This window comes from Stomoxys calcitrans, chromosome 3 (assembly GCF_963082655.1).
Source record: "Stomoxys calcitrans chromosome 3, idStoCalc2.1, whole genome shotgun sequence".
In the NCBI taxonomy this organism is placed as follows: Eukaryota; Metazoa; Arthropoda; class Insecta; order Diptera; family Muscidae; genus Stomoxys; species Stomoxys calcitrans.
Window position 1 is genome coordinate 138,897,108 of NC_081554.1, and position 14,769 is coordinate 138,911,876.

The following is a 14,769-nucleotide window of genomic DNA, read 5'->3' on the forward strand; positions in this document are numbered from 1 at the left end:
TCATGTCGAAAGCGGCGGGCCAATTGGATGTCTTTTAGCATAACGGAGACACGCTTGTCTTGGACATCGCTCAAGTTTGTATTTTTAACCAAACCTATCAAGTAGGCTTCGGAGGATTCCTGAAGATCACCAATAGTTGCCGACTAGAAACGCAAATAGGTCGTGATATCCTAAGCGATTTCATGAAGCAAGCTCTGGAAAGGCAACTTGCAGATCATCAATTCATTCGCTATTTGACATCGATGAATTCATGCAGAGCCCTGGTACCGGACGATAATGATGGGGTTTTTTACACCACCGGTAGAGGATGCTGATTTACGAACGGCTTTGGCGGCTAATTTGTTTGAGGGTCCATTCCAATAAGTCATTCTTTTCAAGTAAATGTTCCAATGCGGACCCTTTTGTTTGTTTCGATATTCTTCAAACACTTACTGCCTGTTTCACTAAGCTTATTGCTTCCACTCACTCGCACACTATCAGTCAAACAGCTGATTTGGGTTCCAATAAGAAGCAGAAAAACGACTAATCGGGTGAGTGACAACGTGCAAGAAGACGTAAGCAAATTGCTTTATAATTGCGTTTCACTATGCGTGTGCTAGTGTCAATTCGAAGAAGACAAGTGTCAAAAACACTCACTTGCATTTTAGCCTTCGCGCGCTAAATTATTAAAAAATGGAAAAGAAAATGTAAGTTGTTTTCACATAAAAAGCTGTTTTGCTGTTTTATTTTTTGCTAATAAATCGTATTGTTTGTAGCGTAAAAAAATCTACACCCCAGCAGCTACAAGAGCTGGTCAAAGCCATGATGGAGGATTCGGATTTGGCCAAGGGTATTCCAGTATTTGGAGGGTCCAAATATGCAGTGGATGAGAAGTGGAAAACCATTACCACAAAATTAAACATGCATGGCCCTCCTATGCGTACCACAGCCGAGTGGAGAAAGGTATGTACGATAATATAATGGTTCTAATTTTATATAATTTTTCAATTTCAGACTTGGGCGGACTTAAAATCGCGCACCAAAAAGAAACTGATGGATAATAAAAAGAGCTTGGAAGCTACAGGTGGTGGCGAATATGCTTTCTGTGCCCTAACAGAATTGGAGGAGATGGTAGACCGTGCTATATCAGCCACTAGATCTGCGGTTCCGACCGGTGCTAAGTACGGCTTTTGTTCTCAACAACCCATAATGGTTGAAGAAGACATTGTAGAGTGCTTCACACCTTATGTAGCGTCACCGCCGCGTAGCAACAAAGATGTGGCTGTAAATACGCCAAAAAGAAACGGGGTACCTGATTGTAGTAAAAAAAATTATCAGGTTGTGCCCACAAACTACAGTTTATACACAAGCGGAATGGCTACCACTATTACAGATACCACCGCCCCATCTAGCACCCCCGCAGCTACCACCGTCCCATATAGCACCGCACGACCTAGTACCGCCCCATTCAGTACCGCCCCATCCAGCGCCGCCCCATCCAGCGCCGCCCCATCCAGAACCGCCTCATATAGCACCGCCCCATTTAGCACCGCCTCATTTAGCACCGCACCATCTAACACCGTCCCATCTAGCACTGCCCCATCTAACAGTGCCGCTGCTACTATGGCGAAGAAGCGGAGAATGGAGTATGAAATACCATCCAGTTCTGCAAAGAACAGTAAGCAAGAAGAACCAACTTATTTGATAAAAAAGCAACTGCAAATTGCAGAGACAACGGCTGGCATAATGGAAAAAATAGTTGCAGCCATTGACGCTCAAACTGATGTTTTCAAAGAAGTCCTAATAGAATGGCAGAAAAATAAATAGACTAATATTTTTAAAATATTTTTTGAGAAGTACAAATTTTTATTTTTATGCTTGTGTGTTATGACAAGTCCTTCATAAACCCCATCAAATATGAATTTTACAAAAAAGTGGGTTCTTATGTATCATCATATATTTTTATCTACGTGTGTTTTTTTTAGAAATACAAATTTGTGATTTGTTTTTAGTTTTATGTTTGTGTCTTATGGCTAGTCCTTCATAAATCCGATTAAATATGAAGTTTACAAAAAATCGGTTGTGTATTTTATGCATTTTTTTATCTACTTGCTTTTGTTGAGTACAAAATTTTATTTTTTCTTTATTTTAAGTTTGTGTGTTATGGCTAGTCCTTAATAAATTCTATTAAATATGAATTTTTGCAAAAAATCGTGTTTTTATTTCCAAATAAACCTTCCTATGCCACTATGGGCATATACCTAAGCTAGTAATCGACTTGCTGAGGGATCTTTCTGGTCAAGAATAACCTTCAGCTCAATATCTTCAAGTTTTAGTGTGGGGTTTATTTACACTAGTAAATTTCATAACATATAACATTATTATGTAGGTAACTAAAAACCTATAAATTAATTGCAATATTTCTTCTTATACATATTGCTCTGTCATCTTCTTCTTGCACACTTTCTTCGGTATTAGGCATCGTTATATCTGGGTTTATGTAGGGGTCCGTTGGCTCTTCGATGCATTTGTATGTTATACACATGTTGTGTAAAGCACAACATGCGTTTATTATTTGGGTTGCCTTCTCAGGAGAGTAGTGCAATCCCCGCGAGCCAATAATGCATCGAAATCTGTTTTTTAATAGACCGAAACATCGTTCAACAACATTTCTAGCACTGGCATGCTTTCTGTTGTAACGTGTTTCGGCCAGATCCCTTGGATTCCTGTATGGTGTCATTAAAAATGGCTTCAGCTTATAGCCTCCATCTCCTAGAAGAAAAATGAGCTGAAAAAAAATTTCTTTCTACAAATGATTTATTACCAAGAATCCAAAAGTTCCGCTTTCCCCGATCAAAATCATTTTGCAATTTGAGGTCTGCGGTGCTTGCTTCCCATATAAAAGCGTCATGGTTTGCGCCAGGATGACGGCCATCAACACAAATAATTTTCATGTTGTGGTCACAGATCTAATAAAACACAAATTAAAAGTAAGTTAGGGATCTGTCTTACGGCGGCTATGTTTGGCTACAAGTTACGGTCTACATTATACTGCGCATAAAAGTCAAGAGGTCTAATACCCCTCACTGTAACAAATTTCAACATAAATGAATATAGAACAATATTGAACTTGTGCATATACTTACCACCATGGCATTAATACTATAATACCCTTTTCTATTATAGTACAAATGTTTGACGTCATTTCCAGGCCCCTTAAATCGAACGTGGGTTCCATCAACACATCCTATAATTCCTGGAAATCCTGTTTTTTCGAAAAATGACGCCATGGTGTCTTGCTCCTCTTCCTGAGTAGGTGTTTTTATCCATTTGCCGCAAATCCAATTTTCAAACAATTGGAGACACTCACGAATTATACGACAAACGGATGATTTTGAGGCGGATGAAATAATTTCATTGCCTACTGTGCTTTGGTAGCTTCCAGTAGCCAAAAACCTCAAAAAAGTGGCCAGTTTTATATCTGGCCGTATATACATATGTGCTACGTACCATCGGTGACCATTTATCCTGAAAAGTGTCTAGCAGCATCAAAAATATATCTTTAGACACCCGAAAATTAGCTACAAACCTATGAATAAGAAGTGCCAGTTTATTAAAAACTTATTACAAAAATTAAAATCAAATCAATTTGTGTTTGTTTGTTTGTGGTTTCCGCCTCACCCCAAAGAACCGCCAAATATATCAATGAACCAAGCACGACAATATGGGACTCAAATGAAAGGTATTCAAGAGTAGAAAACGAATCTGATATCCAATTGTGGGACCAAGTGGAGCAGCCCACCCCCCAAAACACCCCTAAATCTGATATTTTTAACGACCATGACAATATTGTGCTCAAATGAAATTTGAGAGTAAAGCACAATGCTGGTATTTTTCAGGGGTAAGAGTCTGGGCTCTCGCCCCATCCCCAAACAGGACATATATATGTGAGGACTAAGGCAATAACAGGTATTTGAAAGAAGAATCTAATATATGTTTAGAGTCACGTTTTAAGGGACACTTCGTCCCACAAGCTCCCCCTACGCCAGACTATGGCATTATGGGGCTCAAACGAATGCTAGTTGGCGGAAGTAGAGTACGAATCTGACATCCACTTTCGGGGCAAAGGATTTGGCTAACCCAATCCACCACCAAAATCAAACCGGACATATTTACCGACCATGGAAAGGCATTTGGAAGTAGAGAACCAATTTTATAACCAAGTTCGAGGCGAAATATTGGGCTCCTATAAAATCTTTTAAGAATAGAGTACATCTAACTTCCAATCTTAAAATACCCTAAATCCTCCGAGCGAATTCATAGGCCATTAAAGATCATGTGAGATTCAAAAAAAGCATTTATATTGTGATACTGTAGTCAAGCGACGTACATGTACCACTTTCACAGCACGATATTTCACAAAAAGCTCTTGAATTGTCAAAAATAACTATTCAAAGGATAATTTTGTTCCATATATTGTAAAAGAAGACGCAGCGGAGCGGGCCCGGTTCGGCTAGTATTTTATACTTACTGGTTTGTTGGCATTTCCAGAACATTTGCGGTGTCACGCAAATGTCTACGAGGAATTTCCTCTTCTTTTTTTTTCAAAAAATATACTGCCACCGAAATATACATTTTTTTATTTAAATACGACGCACTTTTTCTGTTTCACTTTTATTTGTTTGTTTATTTTTTTTTTTTTTGACACATTGTGTCAACTTTTCCGATTAGTGAAGACTACTTTTCTGTTTTTTATCTGTTTTCGCGTTTTTTTTTGCCAAATATACGTATTTTTTTTAAACTGTAGATCTGGCAGCATTTTCTCTCACTCACGAAACGTAAGGCCATGCGAATAATTATATACGAGTAAGTGAAACCCATTCTCACTCGGAGAGTGAGTGACTACCATTCGTTCTCGTAGCTTGTCACTCAGCTTAGTGAAACAGGCTGTTATACCGACTATAACTCATTTATTTTTTAAATATTTTTCAGCAATTCTTTGTGCTATTTTTTTTTCCCAATTGTCATTGTTGTATTATTTAGATGAACGCTTTACCTATTCAATGTAATGTAGTGCTACAATACAAATTTAATGAAATGAAGTGCCACAATATTTTCAAAAATCAATCTAAGCTAATTTCAAAATATTTGAAAAATAAGAATTGACCTATTACGGTATTTATTATCCTGCTTCAAATGCAAAAAATAGGTCTTGTATACTTAAAATAAAGGGAGATTTTTTTGAGGTTAGGATTTTCATGCATTAGTATTTAACAGATCACGTGGGATTTCAGACATGGTGTCAAAGAGAAAGATGCTCAGTATGCTTTGACATTTCATCATGAATAGACTTACTAACGAGCAACGCTTGCAAATCATTGAATTTTATTACCAAAATCAGTGTTCGGTTCGAAATGTGTTCATTCACCGTTCAGCGATGAGGCTCATTTCTGGTTGAATGGCTACGTAAATAAGCAAAATTGCCGCATTTGGAGTGAAGAGCAACCAGAAGCCGTTCAAGAACTGCCCATGCATCCCGAAAAATGCACTGTTTGGTGTGGTTTGTACGCTGGTGGAATCATTGGACCGTATTTTTTCAAAGATGCTGTTGGACGCAACGTTACGGTGAATGAACACATTTCGAACCGAACACTGATTTTGGTAATAAAATTCAATGATTTGCAAGCGTTGCTCGTTAGTATTGCATGTCCGATTTTGTTAAAGTTTGGAAAGTTTTGTAAGATCTCCAGATTAAACATTTAAGCCTATAAAAAGCGAATGTATCGAATATGGTCCATATTGCCACACTTCAGGTGGGTTGGGTTTTAGCATTTAGAGAAATACTAGTTGAAAGTCGGTTGATATATAAACCATTCCAAGCTTTAATCCGAATACAAAAATTGGGAAAAATAAGCGGAAATGTGGAAATAAGCGGAAATGTGGAATATTAGCTTAACGACATCGCGGTAGTTTGATATTAAAATGCGTCAATTTTGCATTTAAAATTTTCTTTAATATGCCCCCTTTATTTTGCTAAATAATTCTACATTTTATTCGCTTTCAAAAATTTTATTCAAACGACACTTCAAGAGTTAAAATTTGTATACAGGATTGTTAACCATATGGACAAAGTGAGGAAAAAATTAATTATTAAATCAAGTTAAAGTAACCGAAATTTGATATGATATCACTATTTTGAACACCGACAAAAACTAAAATTGAATAAAAAATAAAATAGCCATATGAAGTTTATTTTAATGAAATTTAGTTTATTTTAACTGTATCATAGGATCACTTTTTTGTGTGTGGTTGTGACCATATTGGGTGGAACATGTGAAGCTGACTCCATGTAGGCTTAAATTTATATCGGCGGGATCGCTAACCTGTTGTCGTTGCCTAAGCAGAAATGTTTGGACCAGCCTATTTTGGTGGCTTAGTAAGTTTCAGGCATAAAAAAGTTTTTGATTTGGGGTACAACTTGCTGCCGATGAGACCTTTCGTCGAAGCGAAGGTTTCTTTTCATAGTCAATAACTCAAACAGTTTTTTTTTGCATAGTTAACATAAAGTTATTTAAAAATATATGTGTCAATGAAGTACCTTTGAAACATATAAAATTAAAAATTGCTGAACCTCAATCCTTTGACTTGAAATGCTATCATTCAACACACACAAATTGAATGCGAAATTCTTATTTAAATTCTTTATTAAATCATTTAAATTTATTTATTTAATCATTCTGTCATATAATTATTATTTCTTATAACTTTGTATAACATGGTCTTTCTTATTTTTTTGTATATAACTCAAAAGTTTTCCCAAAACAGTTGCTTGAAATTCAGTGTATTATTTTTTTTAATAAACCATCATAATTTTTAGTTTTTGAATATTGTTATTAATAGAAGTGAAAAATCATTAAGAGAGATACTCATTCAAAGTATAAAAAATTTTGTATTCTTGTTGCAGCTGTAAAGCTTGCATTAACAATATGTTCCAAACTATGATGCTGCTGTTTGTTGCATAAGCATATTCATATAATTCTTATAATTATTATTTCTTATATCCTTGTATAACATGGTCTTTCTTATTTTTTTTGTATATAACTCAAAAGTTTTCCCAAAACAATTGCTTGAAATTCTTTGTATTATTTTTTTTAATAAACCATCATAATTTTTAGTTTTTGAATATTGTTATTAATAGAAGTGATAAATCATTAAGAGAGATACTCATTAAATGTATAAAAAATTTTATATTCTTGTTGCTGCTGTAGAGCTTGCATCAACAATATGTTCCAAACTATGATGCTGCTGTATGTTGCATAAGCATATTCATGTCGAAAGCGGCGGGCCAATTGGATTTGTTTTAGCATAACGGAGACAAGCTTGTCTAGATATCGCACAAGTTTGCATTTTCAACCAAACCAATCAAATAGGCTTCGGAGGCTTCCTGAAGATAACCAATAGCTGACATCTAGAAATGCAAATAGGTCGTGATATCCTAAGTGATTTCATGAAGCAAGCTCTGGAAAGGCAACTTGCGGATCATCAATTCATTCGCTATTTGGCATCGACGAATTCACGCATAGCCCTGGTACCGGACGATAATGATGGGGTTTCTTTACACCACCGGATGAGGATGCTGATTTACGAACGGCTTTGGCGGCTAATTTGTTTGAGGGTCCATTCCAATAAGTCATTCTTTTCAAGTAAATGTTCCAATGCGGACCCTTTTGTTTGTTTTGATATTCTTCAAACACTTATACCGACTATAACTCATTTATTTTTTAAATATTTTTCAGCAATTCTTTTTGCTATTTTTTTTCCCAATTGTCATTGTTGTATTATTTAGATGAACGCTTTACCTATTTAATGTAATGTAGTGCTACAATACAAATTTAATGAAATGAAGTGCCACAATATTTTCAAAAATCAATCTAAGCTAATTTCAAAATATTTGAAAAATAAGAATTGACCTATTACGGTATTTATTATCCTGCTTCAAATGCAAAAAATAGGTCTTGTATACTTAAAATATGAACAAGTTTGGCTTTCGCCCTTGTCTTCATATTTAAATACATTTGGAAAAATAGTTAAAAAAAATACAATTTATGAATAGACCGTCTTAAGACTTGTCGAACAAAAAATATTTTCTTATAATCCTTAATACCTATAATATCGGAAAAGATTTGCCGAAGAATCTTTGCATATTCTTCGAGATTTGAAATCACTTGAGGTTCCCTTTACTATATAGAGGTTTGATAAGAAAATGTATTCAAACCCCCCGTAGAATTGAAAACTTCAGCTCCTGAAATGCGTATTGAATGTCCAATTTTGCTTAAGTTTGGAAAATTTTTTTAGATCTCCAGATTAAACATTTAAGCCTATAAAAAGCGAATGTATCGAATATGGTCCATATTGCCACACTTCAGGGGGGTTGGGTTTTAGCATTTAGAAAAATAGTAGTTGAAAATCGTTTGGTATATAAACCATTTCAAGCTTTAATTCGAACACAAAAATTGGGAAAAATAGCTTAACGACGTCGCGGTAGTTGATATAAAAATGCGTCAATTTTGCATTTAAAACTTTCCTTAATAAGTCTCCTTTATTTTGCTAAATAATTCTACATTTAATTCACTTTCAAAAATTTTATTCACACAACACTTCAAGAGTTAAATTTGTATACAGGATTGTTAGCCATAAGGACAAAGTGGGGAAAAAATTATTTTGGTCAAGTTAAAGTAACCGGAATTTGATATGACATCGCTATTTTAAACACCAACAAAAATTTAAATTGAATAAAAATTTCTTTAGAGCTATATGAAGTTTACTTTTAATAAAAATTATTTCATTTTAACTGTATCATATGATCACTTTTTTGAGTGGTTGTAACTATATTGGATAGAACATGTGAAGCTGACTCCATGTATGTAGGCTCAAATTTATATCGATAGGATCGCCAAGCAGAGCTATTCGCTAACCTGTTGTCTTTGCCTAAGCAGAAATGTTCTGACCAGCCTAATTTGGTGGCTTAGTAAGTTTCTGGCACAGAAAAGTTTTTGATTTGGAGGTAAAACTTGCTGTCGATGAGACCTTTCGTCGAATCTCATTATCAACAAGGTTTGTTTTCATAGTCAATAACTCAAACTGTTTTTTTTGCATAGTTAACATAAAGTTATTTAAAAATATATATGACAATGAAGTACGTTTGTTGAACATTAATCCTTTGACTTGAAATGCTGTCATTCAACATTTAATGCGAAATTCTTACTTTAATTCTTTATTTAATTTAATTTATTTAATCATTTAAATTTAATTATTTAATCAATGTCTTTGCGTATTTTGTTGTTTCTTTTCTTTTAACGTCATATAATTATTATTTCTTATATCCTTGTATAACATGGTCTTTCTTATTTTTTTATATATAAATTAAAAGTTTTCCCAAAACAGTTGCTTGAAAATCTTTGTTTTATTTTTTTTCATAAACCATCATAATTTTTAGTTTTTTAACAATGTTTTTTAATATAAGTGATAAATCATTAAGAGAGATACTCATTAAATGTATAAAAAAGTTTATATTCTTGTTGCTGCTGTAAAACTTGCATTAACAACATGTGCCAAATTATGATGCTGCTATATGCTGCATAAGCATATTCATGTCGAAAGCGGCGGGCCAATTGGATGTCTTTTAGCATAACGGAGATATGGATATCGATATCATTATCATGGATATCGCTCAAGTTTGTATTTTCAACCAAACCAATCAATTAGGCTTCGGAGACTTCCTGAACATCACCTATAGCAGCCGACTAGAAATGCAAATAGGTCGTTATACCCTAAGCGATTACATGAAGCAAGCTCTGGAAAAACAACTTGAGGATCATCAATTCATCCGATAATTGACATCGAAAAATTTCACGCAGAGTCCTTGTAACGGACGATAATGATGAAGTTTCTTCACACCACCGGTAGAGGATGCAGATTTGCGAACGGCTTTGACGGCTAATTTGTTTGAGGGGAGCTTTCCCGCCTGGAGACTGACGGGCAGCTGGTGGGAATGGTCCATTCCAATAAGTCCTTTTCAAGTAAATGTTCCAATGCGGACCCTTTGTGCACTCAGAAATAGGTTAATTAAAAAACTTATTACAACAAAGTCAATAAGATTTGGTTACATTTAACATTAAACAAGGAAATAATGCTAGTGTTGAATAAATTTTACACATTTTATTTAGTGGCAAATAGTTCATTAACTTTGGTAAGTAATTTTACCGAACCAAAATTCAACACAACAAGTAACATATGTATTCTATGGTAGACAACAAAAATGACAGCTCGCTATGGTGCTGTTATAGGAATCTAACTTAACCCATACTTTTCAAGAGCAGGTGGATATAATTTCACAGCGGAACATTTGGTTCGAGATTCTTCAAACATTGTTATACCGACTATAACTCATTCTTTTTTCGCAATTCTTTTCGCAATTTTTTACAAATGGCTATTATTTTATTAGTTTAGATGAACGCTTTTTCTGTGCATAGTATGGGAGAAAAAGGGATAAAGTACATATTACGGTTTGGTTGAAAAATAGTTTTTTTATTAATTAGCTTGTTGTTGACCAAATTTTATTTTAGTTTGGTGATTTTTATGTTCTGTATTGGTCAAAAAATTACTAATTCAAAAAAACAAAGTTAATTCATGGTAGTCTTCTCAACTTTTCGTTGGTTTTATTCCAACCTCATTAGGAGATAGTATATACATATAATGAAATACCTGTTAATTAAATTTAATATTTATTATTTCTTTGACCTGTGTATTTTAACAAGGTTTAACTCACTTTTGGTTTCATATATACCAGTAATTTCTTAAAATTATTATAAAACTGGACATCACGACACAATTTAAAAATGATAATTTCAACAGAAATAATAAATGAATATAAAATTACAGTGCTCTAAACTTATATGCTGATATCACAGACTTATTGAACTTTACTGTTTATGCTATAGCTATTGAATATTGTAGTTTCGTATTGTCTTTATCCTGCTTTGTATTCATAATTCTGTCTATCCTCTGCTGTATTCTAAGACTCTTGAGCGTGTAGCTTTTGTTCTCTATTTTTTCTTTATCCAGTATTCTAAAGTTCTCAAAATCTGGCTAATCTCTTTCATACGCTGTTGTCTCTTTTCCTTTCTTTGTGTCTTCTTCATGCTCCCTAAGTCACACACGCAGCTCTCGTTTGGTTGTTCCCACGTACACACGACCACAAGATTTTCCTTCGCTGCCGCAGCATGTCAGTTCATACACCATGTTGTTCGCTTGCAGTTGTTATTTTTGTTTTTCTGCGAGAATGTCTTCTTGTGCTGTTGCAATTTTCGTGTCATTTATTATGTTGAGATTTTTTCTGATTGAGTTGATAGTTGTTTTAAAATTGGTGCGCTAATTAATGATTTTTCGAGGATAATTGCTGAGTCCTAATGTGTGTCTGCTCTTATAAATGTTTTGTTTCTCATATTTTTCATTGCTAAGATTAAGTACTTTTTTGATGAAATTGGATGCTGCGTTTGACATTATTTGTTGAGGTTGTGTTGCGTCCTGATTTAACCATTCGTCTCGAAGCTGTTGGTTGGAGTGTGTTGCTATCTTTGGCTTTCCTTTCCGAATTGCATCTCCGATAATTGAGCTCGTCTCGAAAGAGAAACAAACAAACAAATTTTAAAATTTAATGATCTTCGCCCTAACAGGCAAAAAAAAAATTGAAAAATAAATAAATTTTATATTTATATATTCTGTTTTCAGCTCCAATAACACATCATCTAGAAGAGCATAGAAAACTACGTCCACAATAGTAGGTGAAAGAGGGTTTCCCTACGCATACCATATGTCTGATGGTATAGCGAGACGGTCTGTAGGACGGCGAAAATCCTATGGGGGAATTCAGAGCGTGAGAAGACGAGGCTATTACTGATAAGAAGTAAGAAGGTCAGTATAGCTATTGGTATCATGACGGGACACGTAGGACTACGAGCTCACTTATATAAAATCGGTGCGGCAAGTGATAGCATGTGTATAGCATGCGGACAAGATGATGAGACGTTGGAGCATTTCTTTTGTCATTGCCCGGCTTTCGCTTCTAACAGATACCGGCACTTAAGTGGGGACACTATACCAAACATAAACCAACTTATGGGAGTGGCATGAAAAACATAAAGATTTTATAAGTAGCACGGAATTCCTAACTTAGATTTTCTTTTTCAAGGTTACTTTTCTTTGTATTTAGAGAACACAACAAGCCGATTACTGGCTTAAGAGTATGTACATAGTGGCATGGGGCGGATTAATATCTGCACCCTCTTTTCACGTTTGTTGCCGACGCCCTTAACTTGGACTGCTTCGACCTCAAAGGCTTCGGGTTAACCAAGTTTATTGACGACAGTCCTCTGGCCATTATTTTTAATATAAAACAATAACTTATATAATATAAAAATATATAAATTTTTGTTACTGAATCCTCAGGCGGAAGTAGAAAGACATTTAGACTACTCTTTGCATCTTGGGGAGTCTTCCCCTATTTGTGAGAGCGATGCGCCTTCTATTATTCCAACCTCTTAAAGAGCGAGTTGGGTTGCTGGGGAAGGCCGATGGCCTAGGCAAATTATAGGCATGATAAGGAAGAATGGGTTCGGCCTTGTCCTTTAGACTCAGCAGACAACATTCTACGGCCTGAGACCACCACTGCAACTGTTGGGTCTTTGGAGTCCATTCTAAGCCTTCTTAATCTGCCATGGAATCTCCAATAGAATCAGAGGCAGATCATCAACCGCCTAATGGATACCACTATCGTAGCTATCCTTGAGTGACTTAAATTTTCTTCAAAAAAAATAATTACGAGTCTCAAAAAAATCAAGGATTGAGATAATGTTTGTTTGTTTGTTTTTAATTGGTCATTTAGTCACCAATTATATATTTCTTAGTTATACCTGCATGCCAAATTTCAGACATCTAATTCCATCTGAACAAAAAGTACCTAATCGTACTAAAATGTACTAGTTGTGAACACATTATTTAGTCACCCCATCATATTTTTGCTAGTTATACCTACATTTTAGACCTCTAGCTCTATCTGTAAAGAAAGTACCAGATGTTCTAAATTTTGGTACCAAAATGTAGGAAGTTTTAATAGTGCATTTAGTCTCATATGTATCTTAGTTGTACCTACATGCCAAATTTCAGACCTCTGAATCCATCTATGAAGAAAGTACACCATTCTATGTGCGAATGGTGAATAAATCATTTAGCCGCCCATCATATATTTCTTAGTTGTACCTACATGACAAATTTCAGACATCTAGCTCTATCTAAGAAGAAAGTACCAAATGGTGCCAAAATGTACGAACATTGAATAGAAAATCTAGTAACCTATCATATATTTCTGAGTTGAACCTACATGCCAAATTTCAGACCTCAAGCTCCATCTGAACAGAAAGTACAAAATGGTACCAATTTCGGTACCAAAATGAACGAAATTTTATTCGATCATTTAGTCATCCATCATTTATTTCTAAGTTGTACCTACTTGCGAAATTTCGGACCTCTAACTCCAACTATGAATAATGTACCAAATAGTACTAATTTTGTTACCAAAATGTTCGAATTTTGAATAGATAATTTAGTCTCCCGCAATATATTTCCTAGTTGTACTTACGTGCTAAATTTCAGACCTCTAGCTTCATCTATGAAGAAAGTACCAAATGGTACAAATTTTAGTGCCAAAATGTGCGAATGGTGAATAGACCATTTAGCCACCCATCACCTTTCTAACATTTCTGGTTCCAGAGCTATCCAATTGGTCAAATCAACATATCTCCTTTTTTTTGTGAAATTGCATAAGACAAAAGAACATAAATCAATTTAGTTGCCCGTTTTTCAAGAGATTCGAAAAATCCTTTTGACAAAGTAACATTTCAATGTATGCTCTCAATTTTTTTAAGAGTGGCTTTGACAAAGCAATATACTTCAATGAATTTTCGCTTTTTTATTGAATGTCAATTTCACAAAAAACAATTCGATATAGGATGTATAAATTTAATTTTGGTTGCTCAAAATAAATTTGACAAAACAACATATTTTATTATTTATAATTTTTTCAGAAACGGTTGCGCTGGAATTTTGAAGCCTGGTGCAAAAAAAGCTTAAAAGACAACTTTATCTTATTAGCTGTCCATATTTGGCTACATTGATTTACAAAATGTTTTTTATGCTAATTTATGTGTTTTGTCGCTCTCCTGTAAAATTGGTATTTTCGAGATATGTTGTTTTGTGTCCACAGATATATGATACATTCCAAATTCGAGTCCTCTTGCTCCATCTGCACAGAAAGTACCAAATGGTACCGATATTGGTACCAACATGTACGAATTATAAGAAGATCATAGTCACCCATCATATTTTTCCTAGTTGTACCTGCATACCAAATTTCAGACCTCTAGCTCCATCTGTAAAGAAAGTACTAAATGTTGCCAATTTTGGTACCAACATGTACCAATTTTGAATAGATCATTCAGTCGTCTATCATATATTTCCTAATTGTACCTATATGCCGAATTTCAGAACTCTAGCTCCATCTGTAAGAAAGGTACCAAGTGGTACAAATTTTGGTACCAAAATGTACGAATTTTTAATAGACCATTCAGTCTCATATGTTTCTTTGTTGTACCTACATGCCAGATTTCAGACCCCTAGCTCCATATAAGAAGAAAGTACCAAATAGTACTAGCTCCATCTGTAAAAAAGGTACTA

At 34.7% G+C, this 14,769-nt stretch overlaps 2 protein-coding genes across 2 annotated transcripts; one reads left to right on the plus strand and one right to left on the minus strand.

The window, feature by feature from the left end:
* The first annotated feature begins 672 nt into the window (after positions 1–672).
* LOC131996152 (spore coat protein SP96-like) lies at positions 673–1,806 on the plus strand. The gene is made up of 3 exons (XM_059365604.1): positions 673–686; positions 756–942; positions 994–1,806. The coding sequence occupies exons 1-3, from the start codon at positions 673–675 to the stop codon at positions 1,804–1,806; spliced, it is 1,014 nt and encodes a 337-aa protein (XP_059221587.1).
* Positions 1,807–2,303: 497 nt separating this feature from the next.
* Positions 2,304–3,476, minus strand: LOC131996153 (putative nuclease HARBI1). The gene is made up of 3 exons (XM_059365605.1): positions 3,126–3,476; positions 2,804–2,948; positions 2,304–2,751 (listed from the first exon to the last, which is right to left on the minus strand). Exons 1-3 carry the CDS (start codon positions 3,474–3,476, stop codon positions 2,381–2,383), a joined length of 867 nt encoding a protein of 288 aa, XP_059221588.1. The 3' UTR covers positions 2,304–2,380.
* Between the last annotated feature and the right edge of the window lie 11,293 nt (positions 3,477–14,769).

What these genes read in the sequence shown, in the direction of transcription:
- LOC131996152 (XM_059365604.1), top strand. An exon ending in CCACAGCCGAGTGGAGAAAG is followed by an intron (nt 943 to 993) that starts GTATGTACGATA and finishes TTTCAATTTCAG; the next exon opens with ACTTGGGCGGACTTAAAATC.
- LOC131996153 (XM_059365605.1), bottom strand. Translation starts at nt 3,476, where the DNA reads ATGTATATACGGCCAGATATAAAACTGGCCACTTTTTTGAGGTTTTTG. An exon ending in ATAGTATTAATGCCATGGTG is followed by an intron (nt 2,949 to 3,125) that starts GTAAGTATATGC and finishes GTGTTTTATTAG; the next exon opens with ATCTGTGACCACAACATGAA. An exon ending in GCGGAACTTTTGGATTCTTG is followed by an intron (nt 2,752 to 2,803) that starts GTAATAAATCAT and finishes TTTTTCTTCTAG; the next exon opens with GAGATGGAGGCTATAAGCTG.